This window comes from Camelus dromedarius, chromosome 5, assembly GCF_036321535.1.
Source record: "Camelus dromedarius isolate mCamDro1 chromosome 5, mCamDro1.pat, whole genome shotgun sequence".
In the NCBI taxonomy this organism is placed as follows: Eukaryota; Metazoa; Chordata; class Mammalia; order Artiodactyla; family Camelidae; genus Camelus; species Camelus dromedarius.
In genome coordinates, this window is record NC_087440.1 from 40,877,666 (window position 1) to 40,898,292 (window position 20,627).

Consider the following 20,627-nt stretch of genomic DNA (forward strand, 5'->3'; position numbering starts at 1 on the left):
TAGAAAAGAAGCCTGATCACTCCTTGGCCTTTGGGCTAAGATCAAGTGTAGAAAGGAAGCCTGAGCTATAAGATGCCTAAAGAATAAATTTGAAAAAATTGAAAGAAAATTTTATTAATAAGGGGCATTGAAGAACAACAGGAAAGCAATAAAGAATAAAAATGAGATAAAGAAAAAGGTAAAAAGTGTCAGAGAGAAAAATATTGGAATGGAAGAAGGAAAAAGAATATTCTATTTATATATAACTGGAGTCCTGAAATCTACACACTGATAAGACCTACCAGATTCAGGATAAATTGACCTGCAATCATCAAGTGTAATACATACCCTGGTAAAACTTCAAAAGTAAGATCTTAAAAAAAAAATTATCCACCTATCTATTTATCTATCTTCTTAGAGTCTCCAGGGAAAAAGATGAAATAACTTACAAGAGAATAAAAATGGCATCAGATTTCTCAAAACCAATATACAAAGCTAGGCAATATAAAAAGAAACAAAAAACCTCAAGGAAAATAAATGTCAACCAAGGATTCCATGTCTAGCCAAGTATCAAGTATCAGGGTTACAGAAAAAAATTTAAATATGCAACAGTTCAGGGAATTCTGTATTCATAAGCCCATCTTGAAAAATAAAGTGAATTTCATTTAACCAAGAAGTTGACTGAGCAACTTCAGCAAAAAGATTAATAGTATTTGATATATTTAGTTATAGATCTAAGATTAAAAGAAATAAATGTAGAGATGAGTGTAGAACAATCATTTGTTATATGACATGCTACATGTTATGTGTAGACATAAAGTAACTAAAAATGAAGGTGAAGAGAGAGAAAGAGAACAGTAACATCAGCTCATTTATTAACATACAGGCAATACGTAGGAAATAAAGGGTATCATTAAATAATCATGAACCATATCTTACAAAAGGTTAAGTAAGAAAGCAAGGAATAAAGGCATTAAAAAAGGTATATATATATATATATATGAAGGTAAGCACAAGAAAAAAGTACAAAATGTCCTGAATACCAAAAGAAATTTTAAAAATAGATCAATGGAAATATATCTTGTAGAGAAAGAAACAGAAAATATAACATGCATAATAATCATAAAATTAAACGACAGACGTGAGATAAAAAATATAATAAAGTCTCTTATAAGAATCAATTTAACTTGCCTAATAAAAGAAAAAGATTTTCAATTTGGCTCATAAAGCAAGATCCAAATATATGTTGTATTCAAGATATAGTTAAACAAAAAGATTCAAAAAGACTAAAATTAAACAGATGAAAAAAGATATATTAGGCAAGTTAGAATTCAAACCAAAAGACATTAATGTTAAAAGCTGTAATTCAAAAGGAAGATAAAACAGTTATGAATATCCATATATAAAATAACAGTGACTACCTTTACAAAGCAAAAACTACAATAGATGCAAGGAAACAGAAACATTAACAACAGAAGTCTTTAACACATCATTCTCAGTACAAAACAGATCAAGAAGACAAAATATAATCCACATTAAGAAGTTGCTTGAGTGGGGGAGGGTATATCTCAGAAGCACTGTGTTTAGCATGCACAAGGTCCTGGATTTAATTCCCAACACCTCCATTAAGAAATAAACAAACTAATTACCTCCTCCCACTCCCCCCATTAAAAAAAAAGTTACTTGAGATCTTCAATAATGTTTAACAATATTAAAGGGCCCCTGTCATCGAAACAGTCTGAAAACGGCTAGTAAAGAAACTCAAGAGACAGACATAAGTAATTATAGAACTTGATTATTCAGTAAGGAGCAAAGATGAACTTTTTAATAAAGGGAACTCAGAAATCTGGTTATTAGTTTGGAAAAGAACAAAAATTAGATCCCTATCTCAAAACATAGAAAATAAACTCCAAATGGATGAGGGATAAAAATGTAAAAAATGAAGTCATACAAATACTAGAAGAAAATATGAAAAGGTTTTCTACCTATGATTCAAAATCTAGCTCAACTGAAAGAAAAAACTGATAAACTGACTACATAAAAAATAAATCATTTTCCATGATCCGCCACAAGAAACAACAACAACAAAATCCACCATACGCAAAATCAAAAGACAAATGAATGGGGGAAAATATTTGCAACATATATCACAGTGGAGAGCTAATATCCCTAATATGTAAACACCTGAGGGAAAAATACCAAAATCTAACAGAAAATGTATGAACATATGGATGGATAATTCACAAAAATGAAGTAAAAATTAGGCCATTAAGAAATACAAGATAAGAGAAAAGTAAATGAAAACTATAATGAAATACCATCATTTGTCTATTAAATTGGCAAAAATGAAAAATATGACATACTGTGAGATTAGGCTCTGGGGAAACAGATACTCTCACAGTATGCTTGTGGTAATGCCAATAATTAACAAAATTACGTATCTGTTTACCTTCTGACCCAGCAATTCCACTTCTAAGAATATACCCTAAAGACACACTCCAAAAATGTAAAAATACATAGGCACACAGTTAGTCACTGCAGCATTGTTTGTAATTGCAGAATTCTGAAAACAATCTATATGTCCATACATGGAATAGTGAGTTGAATAAACTATGGTACATTCTCACAATGGAGTACTAATATTGTAGAGCTGCAAAAAAGAACATGGAACGTCTTCATGAAGTGATGTATTGTGAATTTTCAGGATATATTGTCAAGTGAAAAATCTAAAAGTGCCACAGAATATTTAGAATGAGGTATTGTACCTTCTGTGTAACAAGGAGAAAAAAGAAAATGTAGTTTATCTGCTCATCTTTCCAAAAAAAAAAAAAAAGATGGATAAACCATAGATTAAAAAATATAAATAAGAGCAACACAGGAATGGGGGAAAAATCTGAAATGGAATACAAATAGCAATGCACTTGTTAACAACTGCTTCTTTGTTTCAGAGTTCTGTGAGAGTTGTGAATGCAAGCCCCTTTGGCTTTTAGAGCCAGGTGATTTGGGGGCCTATTCCTTGGGTGGCAGGCTTAAAAGACTGGGTGCAAGATGTATAGTCTAAACCCCTTTCTCCTCAGAGAGAAGATGGGAGTTTGGGGTTCCCTCCTGATTGTATGGAGCTATGCTGGGGGTAGGGTTATGTCAAGAGCGTGTCTTAGCCTTTCTCACATGTTTTTGATAGGGGTTATTTTCTCAGTTGCATGATACACAGGAGTCACTTGATTAGTTTCTGGATTTCTCTCAGAGGGAATTGCTCCACATGTATCTGTACCTCTGGTGTGTCCAAGGGAGGACGAAGTTCAGGAGCATCCTATGTCACTATCTTGGCAACCACCTCGCTGCCTGCTGTTACTCTTCAAGATGTTATGTTTTGCTAACTCTTCTTACTCTGTAACTTCTCCTTAAGTGATCTCATATATTTCCACAATTTAATACAACTCTTGTGTTGACAATGTCAGTAATTGTTTCCAGTCTTGAATTTACTACTTTAGGTATATAGCTGCTTTGCTGGTGGTCTCTACCTGGGCATCACTCCTTACATGCAATACAATGAAAACTGAAATTCATCTTTCTTCAACTACCCTGATCTTTTTTTTTCCTTCATTCTTGACACTGGTGGTGGATTCCACTTTATCAGTATTTACACTTTAATCCTTTTGCCTTAGTTCAGAATATCATCCATCAATTCTTATTGAGATGACTGTAATAAACAATTACCGTATTATTCCTTTTAGGTCCCCTTTCACATGTTCTTACGTGTTCTTTCACAAATCTTACATTTAACTGTGTATTAAAACCCTTCCAAAAAGTCACTTTCAAAAACAGGACTTTCACAGAAGTCCAAGGTTTTTACATGGCATCCAAGGCCTTTCATATCCTGACCAGTTCGTATCCCTACTGTCTAATTTCCCAACTGTGAACCATGTATTTCACATCCTATAATACAGAACTGCCTATTGTTTTCCCATAACACCCATGCCATTTTACACCTTCATGATCTTACACATGCTATTACCTCCACTTGGAGTAACTCTCTGACTCTACTCCTCATCTCCATCTATGGAGAAAATTCTATTCATCTTTAAAGAATTTTTCCCTTAACAAGCTCTTCTGCCTCGATAGTTAATTACTTCCTCCTCTGTATCCTACATTGTCTCAATAAATTTTTCTGCTTTTTATAGTAAGTACTTACTATGCTGGATTGCTTCACTTGTCTCTCTAATCTTTAAAATCCAGGAAAGCAGGGACTATCTTAATTCTATCTGTTTCACATGCTCCAAGCAGAATACCACACACGTATTTTGTGATCAATGAATGTTTCGTGAATTAAGTGGGCAGGGAACAAAAACCTGTAGTGGAGTTTTTTCATATTAACAGCTAGGCTTTTGGAAAACAAAGATTATCAAAAAGAGGTAGCCTATTAGTTCTCCAGATATTGTTCACAAACTGGATTTGGAATCCTTAACCATAGTTTAAGACACTAAAATGAAGGACTCTTGGCCAAAAAATGGAGCAATAGAGTCTTTTAAAGATGGGGAAGAATGTACTTATCAAGAGTTAGACAACCTGATCAAATGAGTTTTAAATTAAATAGAAAGAAGAAGGATAAAAAATCTTGAGGTAAACTATTGAAATTAGTAATATAGGAGACAGCAGGAAAGACTAAAAGTGTAAAAGGTATTAAGCCACACAAGAAAATAACTGAGAATAAGTCCAGACACATAATAACATCTGTGAGTTCTATAAATTAATAGGCAGAACATATGTAATAAAATATATTTGAGATTTCAACAGAATATGACTAAGAGATGGTAATACTTTGTTCTGGAGAATAGAATTCAAGACTGAGATGAGAAAATGGAAAGGAATAGGATAATTTTCAGAGGAAATTAACAGGATCTAGAGAGAGCAGTGATGTCTGAAGAACTTTGTGCAATGATGGAAATGATGTATATCTGCCCACGTGGCTACTGAACACTTGAAATATGGTTAGTACAAACATGAAATTACATTTTTAATGTAAACTTTCAAAATGATTTTATTTGAATTTGAAGTCACAAGTGGTTAATAGTCACATGTGGGTAGCAGAGATCTAGATTCTCTACAACATGTTATCTGCAATGCCTGGTGTGCAATAAAAAATTAACAGACATATGAACAAACAGGAAAATGGAACCCAAAGTCATGAGGAAAAAAGTTCAATGAAAACAAACTCAGCAATAAATCAGATATTGAATTTAGGAGATAAGGACTTTAAAGAAATTATAATAAATATATCAAAAATCTATGAGAGAAGATGGATAGAATTAATGAAGAAATGCAGAATTTCAGGAAAGATATGGAAACTATAAAGAGAAACTAAATAGAAATTTTAGACTGATAAACACAATATTTAAATGAAGGAATCTCATAATAAATACACCGAGGTAAATACAATCTTGTAGAACTTTTTGGTGGCTAAAGGGCATGTCTTCTCCAAAATACCGTATCTCTAAATATTATCTATACTCCCCTTAATGGAAATTCTTTACTTTCTACCAGTAACAGCTATATAAAATGCATGGCTGCCTTTAGAGTGGATGAATTTCTCAGAATTGATAGGTTTCAGGCAATAACAAGACCATAACAAGTGAAAAAACTATAAATGTCCTCCCAGGTTCGTTACAACCCTATGATTTAATCTTAAACTTTATCAAATGACCACGATTAACTTGAAATATGAACTAAAAATATAACTTAGTTACACATAATGAAAAGATATATTTCACATTATAATTAACTTTAAACACAAGACTAATTAATGTTTACCATGTAAATATATATACCATCACAATTTAAATATATTTACTAGATAACCACATATTAAATATCAAAAAAATTTAAATTACCCTCTTGTCCATTTCATATGATGAAGCTTCTGTACTTGGCAAAAGATGGGTAATGGTGGCTATTAGAATCTGCACAAAATGAGAAAAAAGAAAGCTCAAACTATGTCAAACTAATGGTGCATCCCAAAACTTAAATGTTAATGCAAAAGTGATATAAAATCTATTGCAGAAAGTTTATCTAAAATACATTAACACTGTTATTTCAAAGTAATTTCTAATAGGTCAGCTTTTCAACTACACTTGACTACCAATCATTTACAATCCCAATGTACAGAACCAAAATTATATATGCTCTGTCAACTGTAAATGAATTTCTTACAAATTCAATTCATAAATCAGTATGTATAAACACACAAATAATATATGTTCTAACAGAAAAAATAGAAGATTTGGGTAAGCAAAAAGGTTTATAGAAACACCTGCAATTTATCACTCAAGAAATCTACTTTGCTTAACAAATTAGGTATAAAAGGAATGTACTTCAACATAAACACCATACATGACAAGCCCAAAGTAACATCATCCTCAATGATAAAAAGTTAATATCCTTTTCTCTAAGGTCAGGTAAAAGACAAGGATGCCCACAGTTGCCATTTCTATTCAATATAGTACTGGAAGTCCTACCACAAAAATCAGGCAAGAAGAAGAAATAAAAGGCATCCAAATCTGACAGGAAGAAGTAAAATTACTTCTGTTTGCAGATGGTATGATCCTATATATAGGAAACTATAAACATTCTATCAAAAAACTGGTAGAACTCATCAATGAATTCAGTCAAGTTGCAGGACACAAAATCAACATACAAAAAATCAGCAGTGTCACATTTCCTGATTTTAAGCTTTATTATAAAGCTATAGCCATAAAAATATGGTACTGATAGTAAAGTACTAATATAAAAATAGGCATACAGACCAGTGCATCAGAATAGAGAGCCTAGACATAAATTCACATGTATACAGCCAACTAATCTTTGACAAGAGTGCCAAGAACACACAGTGGGGCAAGGATAGTCTCTTCTATAAACAGTGTTGAGAAAACTGGATATTCACATGCAAAAGAATGAAACTAGACCCCTATCTTATACCACTCACAAAAATTAATCTGAAATGGATCAAAGACTTAAATATAAAGACCTGAAAACAATAAAACTCCTAGAAGAAAACATAGGAAAAAGGCTCTTTGACATGGGTCTTGGTAATTTTTTTGGAAATTGTACCTAAAGTACAAGTAACAAAATAAAAAATAAACAAGTGGGACTACATAAACAAAAAGCTTCTGCATAGCAAAAGAAACCATCAATAAAGTGAAAAGACAACTCACAGAATGGGGAAAAAACACCTGCAAACCATATATCTGACAAGAGGTTAATATCCAAAATATACAAGGAACTCATACACCCAACAGCAAAAATAACTGAGTAACTAAATTTATAAATGGGCAAAGGATCTGAAGAGACATTTTCCCAAAGACATAGAAGCAGCCAACAAGTACATGAAAAAATGCTCAACATCACTGATCATCAGGAAAATGTAAATCAAAATCAAAATCAAAATCAAGTATCACTTCACATTTGTTAGGATGGCTATCTTCAAAAAGACAAGAGATAACAGATGTTGGTGAAAATGTGGAGAAAAGGGAACCCTTATGCCACTGTTGGTGGGAATGTAAACTAGTACAGCCATTATGGAAAACAGTATGAAGGTTTCTCAAAAAATTTACAATGTGGTAGGGGATAATAGCTCAGTGATAGAGCACATGCTTAACAAGCACAAGGTCCTGGGTTCAATCCCTAGTACCTCCATTAAAAAAAAGTTAAAAACAGAACTACCATATAATAAAGCAATCCCACTCTTGGGTATATATCTGAAGGAAATAAAATGAGTATCTCAAAGAGATACCTAAACACCCATGTTCACTGCAATATTACTCACAATAGCTAAGATATGGAAACAACCCACATGTCTTCCACTGGATGAACGGATGAAGAAAACGTGGTGTACATATATACACAATGGAGTATTATTCAGCCATTGAAAAAAAGAAAATCCTGACATTTGTGACGACATGGAAGAACCTGGAGGGCATCATGCTAAGTGAAATAAGCCAAAGACAAATCCTGTATGGTATCACTCATATGTGGAATCTAAAAAAATCGTATAGTAATGAATATCTGAAAGTTGCTAAGAGTAGACCTTAAGCATTCTCACCGTAAAAAAAGGGGTAACGTGAGGTAATGGATGTGTTAATTTTCTTGATCTTGGTAACCCTTCTATAATACCGAATCATTATGCTGACACTTTAAATATTATACAATTATATTTATCAATTAAGTTGGGGGAAAATAAATTTACTTTCATCTTTCCAGATATTTTGGTGTCTTAAGAAAGAAATAACTGAAGGCTGAAAATGTCAGGTGTTGTAGGAAGCACAGACCAACTGACTGTCATGAACTCTGACATCTCAAAAAAGCACCCTGAATTGCCATTATTTGGCTATAAAAAATTTAAGGAAAATTGTTAATTAATTTTACATTTCAAAGTATCCAAATCTAAGGATCTTTAACAAGTCATAATAAGAAATAAATGAGAAATTACTTACTTGAATAATTTTCAAAGGAGAATCAGGCTGGTAAATCTGAAGTCTAGGTACATAATGAACCAGCATGTGAAGCATGTTACAAGCTACATGGGCTACTGTTTTATTAGTAAACTGTTAAAACACAAAACAAAACAAAACACTGTTATAAAAAATTTCTTCCTGAACTATTATTCATCAGTGCATTAGCTGCTGAAAAAATTTAAATTTTATAGATGTTTCTTTTTGTCATTTAATGTTTATAATGGGATTTTAATAAATAATAATAGTTTAATACTATTATTAGGATGATAAATATGTATCTGCAAAATAAACAATCACTGTACATTCCAAAGATATAATTAACTTAATTTTTTCTTTGTAATATTTGTCCTTATTAAAGTTTTATCCCATTTTCTCTTACCTGGATTTCTAGAATGGCCTCTAAACTGCTAATCTTGTTATCAATCTTTTTCCCATTCCAATCTACTATACACAATACTTTCAAATTATCTTCTAAAGAACTGCTCTGATGCTGACATTCTCTATGCTTTAAAACCTTGGATGACTCCCCAATGGTATAAAGCCAAACTTTTATGCTTGTCTCTGTGACCAAATCTCATCCACTCTTCAAGCACTGTCCACATGTCTCCTCTTTCCAGTCTTCTCTGATACCTAAGTAAAAGTGACCTCAGCTTCCTCTGAACTCAATCATCAATTTATATGCACCACTCACTTGGTTCTCTCAGCTTTTTATATTCTGCTACTCTTACTTGAATCTTTTTCAGCCATCCAATTATTAATCTCTTGAATCTAGTATTTTTTTTTCATTCTGGAGTCCCTCACTTTGCCTAGAAAAGCACCTCAAACATAGTATACACTCAGAAATACCTGTTAATTAAGTAGTATTTGTACTTTGTGTGTTTGGAGTTCTTTACAGATACTGTATTACAAGTCTTAAGACAAAAACAGTATCATGTATCTTTTTACAAATAAAAAAATCCATTTATTCATTCAGATGCTTCAAATAATTAGGTTATTATTTCTGAACAAACCTAATTCTGGTCACAAAGAGCATATTTAACTTGAATGATAAAGCCAAAAATTTGAACAGGTCAAGAATTCAGGAAATAATGAAGATCAGAGTAGGTTAAAAAATACTGATTAGGAAAAGAGAAACAACCCTACATATGTTGTTAAATGGCTTGTTTTCTTTCTAGGAGTCATCCATATGCATCTTAGGGACAAAGCCAAATACATAAGAAGTTGAGATAAGATAAAGTAGGTCATGACTAAGATATCCTAAATTCAAGAGTAGAGCCACCCTTAAGGAAAAAGTCAGAATTAAGGATATAATGTAACAATAAATTAATGAAAACATCTATTAAATATTTTATTTTAAAAGGACATAAGATATAATTAACATTTGGAGAAAAATAATGATGCATTCTATACTATCTTAATACAATCCACGACCCACTAAATGTATTATTATTATTTTTTTTACCTTTAAGGAAACACAAATTACATTCAGAGCTTCCTTAATTTGAGGATGATGAGACTCATGGACTAGTTCTTCACAAATCCAAATACCTAAACTGCAAAGTGCTACACATCTGCAAAAAAGGCAACCAATAAAGACACAAATAAAAGTAGCGAGCCTTTAAATGAAATGAAATCACCACAACCAAAACACCCACAACCAAACCACCTAGAATGAACATTAACTGTTTAAGTGAATTAATTAAGTGAATTAATTAAAAAATATGCAACTGAATTAAAAAGCTTCCTACATTAGCTCTCTGTAGGAAGATACAGCAGGAGGAAAGCTCATCCCCAAAACCCTAAGCCTTATTTTCAATTATAATTTATTACCAAGATCATAGGTAGGGGTAACACATAGAGGATTTTTCTAACAAACCCATATTAATACATTGATATTGTCATAAAGCATCCCTTAAAAAATGCAATCTGATTTCAAAAAGGAAAGTATAATTTTATTGACGTGATAGCAGTAAGATATTATTTTCCTATCTTTAAAATTTAACATAGCTAGCTACAAATTCTTTTTAAAACAAAGTGGGAACACACATAAAATTTATACACTTTATAAAGGTATTCCAACAAAAACAGGACTTGCAGAATTTCTGTCCCCTAATGTCTTGTGAAACTTTAACTCCCTACTTCAACTGAGTTTCAGCTTGAAGAACATAATCTGATGATCAGAATCAGTAAGAATTCTACTAGCGCATTCAAGTACAGGCTTCTTATGAAGCATACAATGTTTCTAAAAATAAAAGATCAACTCCTTCTAGTATCCTGATATATCTTGTATGTCCTGATACTGTATTCCTAAATTAAAATCAGCAGAATGCTAAATTTCAGAACAATTCAAAGCAGAAATAGTTTTCTTCCTGAATATAACGGATCAGAAGTTCTTAGGTCCCATCTTTCAGTCTATCAGTGATAATGCTACTGATTTACTATCAAAAAGTGCCAAAATGCTTCTAAGTGAAGTCGACTGCTTTCTTTCTTCCCTACTGTTGTCCACCCATAAAGCTTACATGATATTTATAGATCTATATAGCCAAGTGTCAAGTTTAGCAGTGGAAGGAGCTGTAATCCTTAAGTAACAATAAATTCTGAAGAGAAGCAATGTTCTCCATGGATGCAGCTAACTAAGGCATTGTAAAGGCACAGGCTGGGAATACAAATGCTTAAACTGTTTTTGTTTTTAAAGAGGGTTAAATTCATTCTGTGTGTCTACAGTTTCCTACATTCTTCAGGTTGTTAAATTAATCTAGATTATTCCCAGTATGGCGCAACTCTCTGCTCCTGGTCAGATTTGGGGGTATATGCTTCTAAGATCTTATACACCTAAAAGGTATAGGAAAACAAGTTTAGAAAATGTTTATGTTCAACTTCTGGGATTTATCTATACTGTCAATACAAGCCATCATGTTAAAGACTCCCAAGTCTACTTTTGACAATTATGTTTTAGGCTTCAATATTCTTTCACTTGAGAGGTAACGAAGTTTTAAAAAAAGTAGGGGTAGAGAGGACGGGGCAGTTCTAGGTTCAGATCTAGAATATGAAGCTCTAGGTTCAAATCTGGTTCTGCCACTTATTACTTATGCATCTAAAAAGGCACTGAAGACAAACTGCCAGGGTTTAATCATGGCTCTACATTTTCTGGGTGATAGGGTAGATGAGAAATTCTCTAGGCTCCCATCTATAAAAAGAAAGATACAAATTATACCTATCTCTGAGAGCTGTTATAAAGATGAAATGAGGCAATAAAATGTTTAGAACAGTGGTTGGCACATAGAAAAGGCTTAATAAATGTTAGCTTTCTAAGCCATCAGTTTCCTGGGAGCAAAATTGAAAGAATAATGATGATTCCAGTAATTTCTTAGAATTGTGTAAAGATTAAATGAAATAATATTATAGGAATATCTTTGTAAACTTAAAAAGTTGTCATTACTAACATAGAAAATGCTAGAGAAGTAATACTAAAAATCATCAAATTTAGGGCTAAAGCTAACAGAAATGAAAATATGGAATATGGAAAGGACAATGTCATTTTCTGGAGTAGGTGACCAGTATTAAATTAGAATTAATGTTAAAGAAGAATCTACTCAAAGAGATTTGTTTTTAGTAAACTTGGCTATTATGTAAAAAAATTTGCAACTGAATTAAAAAGCTGGCACTATGTCTCATTTAAGCAAACTGCTCATTTTATATTATTTTTAATTGTGGAAAAGAGATTTAAGTTAGAACTAGAATCCAAATTGTCAAAGTCATGATCTGTACCTTTATGAGCCTTGGGTCAAAAAATGTCCAGATTATTGTAAAAGAAGCTTTGCAGAAATGTCGGTCAGAGAAATACTAATACAGATTACTGTTGAGGCTAATGACATACTATTAGAATTAATTTCAAGAAATATAAAATGTAAATTAATATATTTTGAGGAAAAGAAGGAACATGGAATGCTGTTGGCAATGTGCTGATTGAAAGCTCAACCTTTTGGGGAAAGGTTTAGTAAAACAGAGAAAATTCCACAGTTTTCATTTCTTAATAAGACATTTAAAAAGGAAAACATTCTAAAATCTTATTACAGTCTATTTTTAAAAATCCTGATCAAATATTTATAAATATTAATACTTATTATTTTCTTAGATCTATTACTTTCTACAATAAAAATATTTTAATTTAATTCAATTTAACGAACATTTATTAGGCAACTACTACTACATTTCAAGGTATTGCAGAAGAGACACTGACACATATAATCTGAAAGGAAACCAAAGTGTACTTATATAAAATTAAAAGAAATCATTTTAGATACAGATGGTGAAGCTACTGAAGAAGGTGACCAGGAATTTATTTTTTCCTGAAGGAAGGTTTGTACTTAAATAATGAAAAAAAGTATTTAATCATCCAAATAGTTTATATCTGTAATTCAGAATACTTTCCGTGTATCTGAAACAATCTGGGCTACTAAATAATTCAATCAACTTCTAAAATAAGATTCCAAACACAGAACGGTTATGTCAAGTTTTAAGACTATCTGACCTACCGTGCAGGACCAGAGGGCTCATCTCTTGCCGAGCTTAATACAGTTTTAATTATTAGTTCCTGAAATAAAGGAGAAATAGTAGCAATGACTAAGATTTTATTCACTTACTTAACAAATATTTATTAAATAGCCACCACAGGCCTAGGCACTGTGCCAGGTGCTAGGGATACAATACTGAAATAAAACATTCTTTATTCTCATGTACCTACTTTAATAGATTCCAAAGTTATCCTTAAAATTAGCTAAATAAATAAAATGGCATGGTCTGAATGTTTATGCCCTCTCACCAAATCCATCTATTGAAATCCTAACCCCTGAAGATGAAGGTATCAGGAGGTGCTTAGGCCATGAGGGTAGAGCCTTTATAAATGGGATTAATGCTCTTATGAAAGAGACTCACAGAGCTCCCAGAATTTCTTCCACTCTCTGAGGACACAGAGAGAAGGCACTGGCTCTGAACTATGAAGAGGGCCTTCACCAGAATGCAGCTATGCCAGAGTCTTGATTTTGGACTTCTCAGCCTCCAGAATGGTGAGAAATAAATTTCTGTCACTTACGAGCTACCTACTCTGTAGTATTTTGGTATAGCAGACAAATAATTTTTGAAATTTATAACGAAATGTGTATTTTAAAAAAAATATTTTTTCCTCATTAGAATAGTATTAAAAAGCTTACTATAAGGATAATTAAAGGAGATTTAATAGCTCAAAGGTATGAACACTTTTTCAAACTTTTAAAAACTTTGAAAGTCATCATTTAATCATCACCTCCTCTAGTTTGAAAATTTGTAAAACATGATAATGTGTGAGTTCTGGATAAGTACTAATTAGTAGTTAAAATGATTTTTAAAAATCATTCATTCATTCAGTCATTAAGGATTTATCAGCTATGTAGACTGTAAGCTCCTTCAGAGGAGTAACATTCCACTTAATCTTTGTAAACTTAGCATCTAGCTCAATGGCTGGCAATTAACAGGTACTTAGAAGCTATCCATTGTTTAAGCCAAGAGCTTTCTATGTAAGCTTTCTTTTTTTAAAAAAATCACTTCAGCCATTACTGCCTATATATAATGACAAGCAAAGAACAAGGCCACTCTGATTATGTAGCTCACATACAGCAGACTAGAACTAAGCCCAAACAAACTCAAAACTACCTAAGCAAATAGAAACTCTTACCTATCCTTGACCTTCAGGATCTTCAGAAAATAGAAGAAACCAAAGCCATTACTTCCCTAAAGACCAAAGGTCAATTTGTATCATTTCTACTAAGTATCACTGTAAATCTACACTAGCCTATACAATTTTATGTTTATGTGAAGTTCACTTGTTTAACAAATGTTTTCTGAGTATATTCCACGTGCCAAGCAGTATGCTAAGCTCTGAGGACATAGCAGTGACTAAGACCTTGTGGTGTTTATTTGTCTAAAGTATAAATCAGACACTAAACAAGTAATTACAAATGTGATAAATGTTGCAAAGAGAAATATAGGTGTTATGGAAAGTACATGTAATACTCCTGACAAAAATCCAATTAAAAATTTCTTTCAAAGAAAGCAAAAGTTAAAAAAAAATCAGCATGATTTCTTAAGAGACAGAATGCCCCTCTCTTGTCCCTTCTTTACTCTCTTTTCCCTTCTAATTCTAGGTACCAATTCAGGTCAGAAAGAGACCACCTGGCAATTACTGTAACAGGCACAAATTCTTAGGACTGTTAAACCTGTGAGAATTTATAATATATGGGTATTCAGTTAGAGACAGGTCTTGACTTAGTGATGGAATTATTAACTACTAGACACATTACACTAAGGGCCTTTATCCTAACCGGGAGACCTGATCATACCATCCCCTCCACCATGGGCAAAGAATACTGAGTCCAGAGGACTAAAGACGCTTATCATGTCATACCTTCCACTTCAAACAGAAGTTAATATAACCTCTAAAGAGGCACAAAACTACTTTTCACCAATTTTTTACTTGAAATTTTTAAAGAGGCTTGTAAATACCAATTAGGAGCATGTCTACTCCTAATTAGACACTATCATCTTTTAAAAAAAAGATTTAATATCTGGGGTAAGTTCTATCAACAACTACAGTCACTTTAATTTTGCACTATCTCCTGTTTGAGCCTGTCAGTGCTTCATGTACATGGGAATTCCCACCTCAATTCCACAGTTTCCTATAGCAGAATAGAATATTCTATTACAATGTTTGATTCATCACACTGGGAAATTGGGAAAGGGAGAGAGTCAAATATGCAGGTTGGATGCCATCTCAATCTTAGAAGCCTTACACTAACAGCATAGTATTCTGGCTCAATAAATATTCAGTGAGTGAATGAAGAAATCCTAAGATATTGACATATGACTGGGTTCAACAGTGAGAAAACATTTTCATAGCAGTTATAAATAAAAAAAGGCTATGCTCCTAATGTGCATTCCAGCTTTGTGTCTGAGGGGTAAAACTGATTAATGTTCTTTAATAATTGTGTGGATTTCTAGAGGAAAAGAAAGAAAACAAATTTTATTGAATATACTGTTAAGATTACAAAATCATTTAAATGCTAAAAATTCACGTTTGATTTCCTACCTTAACATCTGTAAATTGAGACACAGCAATATCAGGAATGTTGGGATGGAGAGCAGGCAGTTCACAATACAAGTTGGGAAAGCAAACCAAAGATCCCAGAAGAACCTGTGCTTCCACTCTTGGTGCCTATGTATCAGATTTTAAAAATCTTTAAAATGTATTTGATTATATCATTAAATTATCAGAAAAATTATTTTATTACCCAGTTTATACAAGGAAGTCAGAGTACAAGACCAAATTTAAAAAGGAAGGAGGAAGCAAAAAAGATTAGGTTTTCACCTATACTTTCCACATATACCGTTATTATCAATAAATCCAATGAACAAATAGCAGAGCTTTCCTCAAAAGCAGCTAATAAGCAGAAATGTGGCTACAGTTAATGAGCCGTAAACAGGAATGCAGCTTTGCTAACAGCATAAAATTACCCAAAATCTGAGGAAAAATATAAATAGTTCCATTTTAAAGGCAATTCACACATCATAACATATTGTTCTAATAAGCAGAAGCCTCAATGTCTCTGGATTATGTTTGTTACTTTCCAAGGACGAATAAAGTAACTAAGGATGAAAATGTTCCCTGTACCTTTAAGAAACAGGCACTAGTCTAGATGTGTTTTACAATATTATGCACATGATAAGAACACTGCCTATACCACTTAGTAAAAACAAAACTAGAAATTATACTTGGACTGCAGGTGAAGGTAACTTTTCATCCTTCTTCTTTAGCTGTATTAAGTCATTTCTGAAGTGTCAGCATTGAACATTTCTTTTTCTTCTGCTTTTTTCATGCCCACCAAACATCAACCTCCACCTATTATCTAACATCTAATATATTGCTTAATTTACTAAATTACCTTCAAATTGATTTATATGTTTAATAATAGCTAACAAAAATGCTAAAATAAATCTATTAAAAATAGAAGACTTCTTCTGCTCACATAAAACAAGAACTTATCTCCAAAAGGTTTTCCTCATGTTAATAAATGTTGTAACAGAGATGAAGGAGTAGTATTCTTATGATTTTCAACAAAACAACTCATTTCCATATTTTAAAAATAATCTAGATTTATAGATATAAGGCCAGCAGCATAAAGGGGCAGGGTAAGCCCACAGCCACTGTACCAATTTAAAATAAGTTATACTATAAAAATGAAACTGAAAAAAACCCCAATATTTAATGAAAGAGATTAGCTAAAGGTTTTTCTTTAAAGTTGAATAAGAAAACCGTGAATATTCATTCAGGTATGAGAGGTATGATGAGGGACAGAACTGAAATATAATTACGATTAAGAGAGGCAAAACATAATCAAATTATTCTGTAATCTTCCTGGGAGGGTGGGGATTAACAGAAGAAAGGTGATATGTATAGGATCTAAAATGAGAATCCAAGGAGCAGGATTTAGACTGTGTATCTCCAACATCATCCAGAAGAAAAGACTGCCCTTAACCTCACAGTGGAGATGTGTCAGGTTTAAATCCTGCAATGATTTGGTTTCCTGTGCAGCCTTTCTCAATAGATGTTCCTCATATGAACCACAGAAAAGAGAAAACAACTATTTTCTAAATTTTCCCAAAGATATTACATAAGTAGTAACATTTTGGATAGGAAGGAGGTTTAGTCACATAAAATGGATGCCTAAGGACATTAGGGCTTAATTCTCCTGCAGAACCTTGAGAAAGGCAGCAGGAAATGTGCCAACTAGTCATCTGGAATAATCAGTCCACTGAATAGGTAGTTTCCATAGTAAATGGATTAAAAGATGGCATTGGTTTATGCATCAGTCTCCTTTCAGTTCTATCAGCTTTTGCCAGTATCCAAGAGATTGATAATCTGTGTACACTGATAATACTCTAACAGCCTTGTAACTTGTTTACCATCTTTAGTTTGTCCTCCATTTAATCTATTCCTAGTTTAATATACTTATTTAACATTCCCAAAGCACAGATTCAAACATCTCTCTCCTTACTTAAAAAAAAATTCAACTGTTAATCTAATATAGCATTATAATATGATCCCTGGCATTAACAGACCTTCCAAGATGTGTAAAGCAGCATTCCTCAACCTTTACTGCCCATACTAATTATTTGGGATATAGTTAAAATATATATTCTGCTTCAGTAGGTCCGCGATGGGGTCTGATATTCTGCATGCCAAACATTTCTGGTGTGCAGATCACAGGCAGCTGGGATCTTAGGTACCTTTCTGTTCTTTCTGTCTATTACTCTCTAGTTATATTAATCAGCTTGTTAACAAAATGAATTATCTGTTGTTCCTAGGACACAGCTTACTCATGCCTGTTTCCCTAGGCCTGTAATATTTTTCCTTGTTTTCATTTTCACTTATAAAAATACTACTAATCTTTCAAGGACTTATTCAAATATCTTTTCCTTGGAAACTTCTGATAGTCCTAAAAAAATTAAGATCTCTCCTTTGTCTGAACTACCAAATTATTTTATTTATTTTAACAAACTCTTAAATTGCACATATAACATCATATAATGTTCCAACCATGTTACAAATATTCATTAATTCAATTCTTATAAAAATAACTCTGTGAGGAAGGTTATTTCTATTTTATAGATGAAGAAACTTAGACACAGAGAAATCAGGTAATCTGCACAAGGTCTTGCAAATAACAAGCGGCAGAGCTGAAATTTGAACACAGGCAGACTGGTTCTGTGTTCCATGCTTTTAACACTATGCTAAGCTCGTACTGGTTCCTCTTTGCTTTAGTTGTTAATTTATATTGCTATCTTCCCAGCAGCAAACTATATTTTCCTTGAGCACAATATGTATCTTATTTATTCTATATCCTTCTGTATTCCACCCAAAGGAATTTTGGGGAAATGAAAAGTTTAATAACCACAAGAGGCAGCACAATGTTGAATACATACTAAGTGCTGAATGTGTATTTACACATTCAACTAATAAGCACCTATAAGCATGATGCTGTGCCAGGCCTGGAGATACCAAGATAAGAAAGACATGATCACTGTTCTCAGGGAACAAGGGAAACAGGGTTAATAACTAGCCATAAGTAAGGGTTCTTCTCTTATTTACACATTTCTTCTAGGTGATTGTATCCAGTTTCACAGCTACCAATATCATCTATAAGCTATTATCTCCTACTTTCACATTTTTGGTCCAGACATCTTCTTTGAGATCCTGGTTTATATACATGCAGTAGCCCTCCTGACATCTCATGGATGTCTAATAGGCAGCTTAGTATGCCCCAGATAGAACTCCTTTTCATTCATTGTAGGTCTTCTGCAGCTTATAAATGAAGTAACGTATGTTAAACTGCTTTGCAAGTTATAAAGTACTGGTCAAATATGACTAATTTTTCTTTCCCAAATACTCTTAGTTTTTTTTGCCAGGAGACTTCCAGTTAATTGTTATTTCTCACTTACATTTTGTTCCAGAGTGATCTTTCTAAAATCTTTGCCTAAAATTCTTCAATGGTTACTCACTCTTTCCTTAGAATGAAATCTAACCTCTTGAGCACTTATAAACAGAGTTAATGCCTTTCTCCTTAGTTCACTTCTTTCACTTATATCTGATCATGTTCCAGTTACACTAAGTTACTTGGCATTGTCTCACAGCTCCAGAGCTGTATGAAAAATCCTCACATGCTGTTTTAGAGTTTAGAGTTAACGCCTAAAGCATATTTCTGGGTTACTGCATCTCTCTCTTCTCTTTCGCTATAGCCCATAGCCTGTTTTTAAAATTTTCTTCCTTACCTCTGTTTATTTCCTTAGATTTTCTCAATTTTAAATTGTTTTGCTTATCAGACTTAACCCATTTTTTAGCTCTTTGGTCAATTTATCAAATTTAGTAATTTCTTACACTTCAGAACTGTTTTTTTTTTAATGTAGGAGAAGCAATCAATTCCAATTAAATTATATATATTTTCCTGAACTCCAGCTTGCTATATTTTATCAACAATGGCTCTTCCCTTTGTTGCTCTGTTAGTTGAATCTTGGTTAACTACAGTTTATTATATTATTAAGGACAGGAAATAAAAACTTACATTGAGAAAAGCTGAAGAAGCCACTCTACCAGCTGCTACAATAAAATCCATAATAAGCATCGTGGCACCAGGCAAACCAAGTGAAAAAAATTGAGGTGAGCAGTGCTTGATGATTGTATTGACAATATCCTTAGGAATAAAGAAAGAAGGGGGAAAAATATCACAAATATAATCTTAGGTATCAGCTAATCAATAGATAACATACAAAATAATAAAACAGGTAATAACTATACACTGGCTGACTAATTAGAAAGACTAATTTTGATTCTTCCAAATAATCCATTCTTTTTTTCCCCCCCAAATAATCCATTCTTGATACTGTATTTTGTTAAAAGAAAGTAAACTTAAAACAATTTTTTAAAAAACTGGTATCAATACAGCAATTTTTTTCACCCTAGAGAGCAGGTTGGAAGGCTCTTTGCTTCAGAGGGTTAAAAATATAAGGCCCATGTGTTATAAAACTGAATTGCAGAGTAGTTCCTCCTGCCATCTACTTGCTTCCATGTGGTAACTCTATTTCTGAAATTGTGTGATCTGTTATGGGGCAAATGGAGAGAATCTCTTTTTTAGATAAACTGAAGTTCTCTGATGATAGATATCTAGCCTCGGAAATCCAGACCTAGGCATTTTGAGGGAATATTCTTAATTTGGTTATTCATTCATTTTGCCTTTGGAATTCACAATGAGGATGCAGTGTAACAGGCTGTATTATTCAATCAGATTTATCTTAAATAAAAGCTCTTTTTCCAGTAACTAACAGTATTTTATTTGAGACATGTTTATAAGGTAGAACACTGTAATTATTTCAAATTAACACAAATTTTTTCACTTTTCAGGAAGAGATATTATCATCTTTTAATATTAATTTAATGCTCTCTAAATGAACTGGAAGTGAAATTTAACCATATTATAATAAAAACATTTATATCACTTTGACCTGCAACCTTCCACACTTTTTAGTTTTATGTCCAGGATCAATCAAGATCCCTGA

The 20,627-nt window shown here is 32.6% G+C and overlaps 1 protein-coding gene across 10 annotated transcripts in view; it reads right to left on the minus strand.

Moving 5' to 3' along the window:
- RALGAPA1 (Ral GTPase activating protein catalytic subunit alpha 1) overlaps nt 1–20,627 on the minus strand; it is a 204,683-nt gene that overhangs the window by 81,002 nt on the left and 103,054 nt on the right. For all 10 annotated transcript variants that reach the window (XM_031453588.2, XM_031453590.2, XM_064485901.1 and 7 more), the window contains 6 exons: nt 19,637–19,765; nt 15,607–15,732; nt 13,022–13,080; nt 9,949–10,057; nt 8,466–8,576; nt 5,868–5,936 (listed from right to left, as the gene is read on the minus strand). In XM_031453588.2, the coding sequence (XP_031309448.2) occupies nt 5,868–5,936; nt 8,466–8,576; nt 9,949–10,057; nt 13,022–13,080; nt 15,607–15,732; nt 19,637–19,765 (603 nt within the window). The remainder of the gene's footprint in view (nt 1–5,867; nt 5,937–8,465; nt 8,577–9,948; nt 10,058–13,021; nt 13,081–15,606; nt 15,733–19,636; nt 19,766–20,627) is intronic.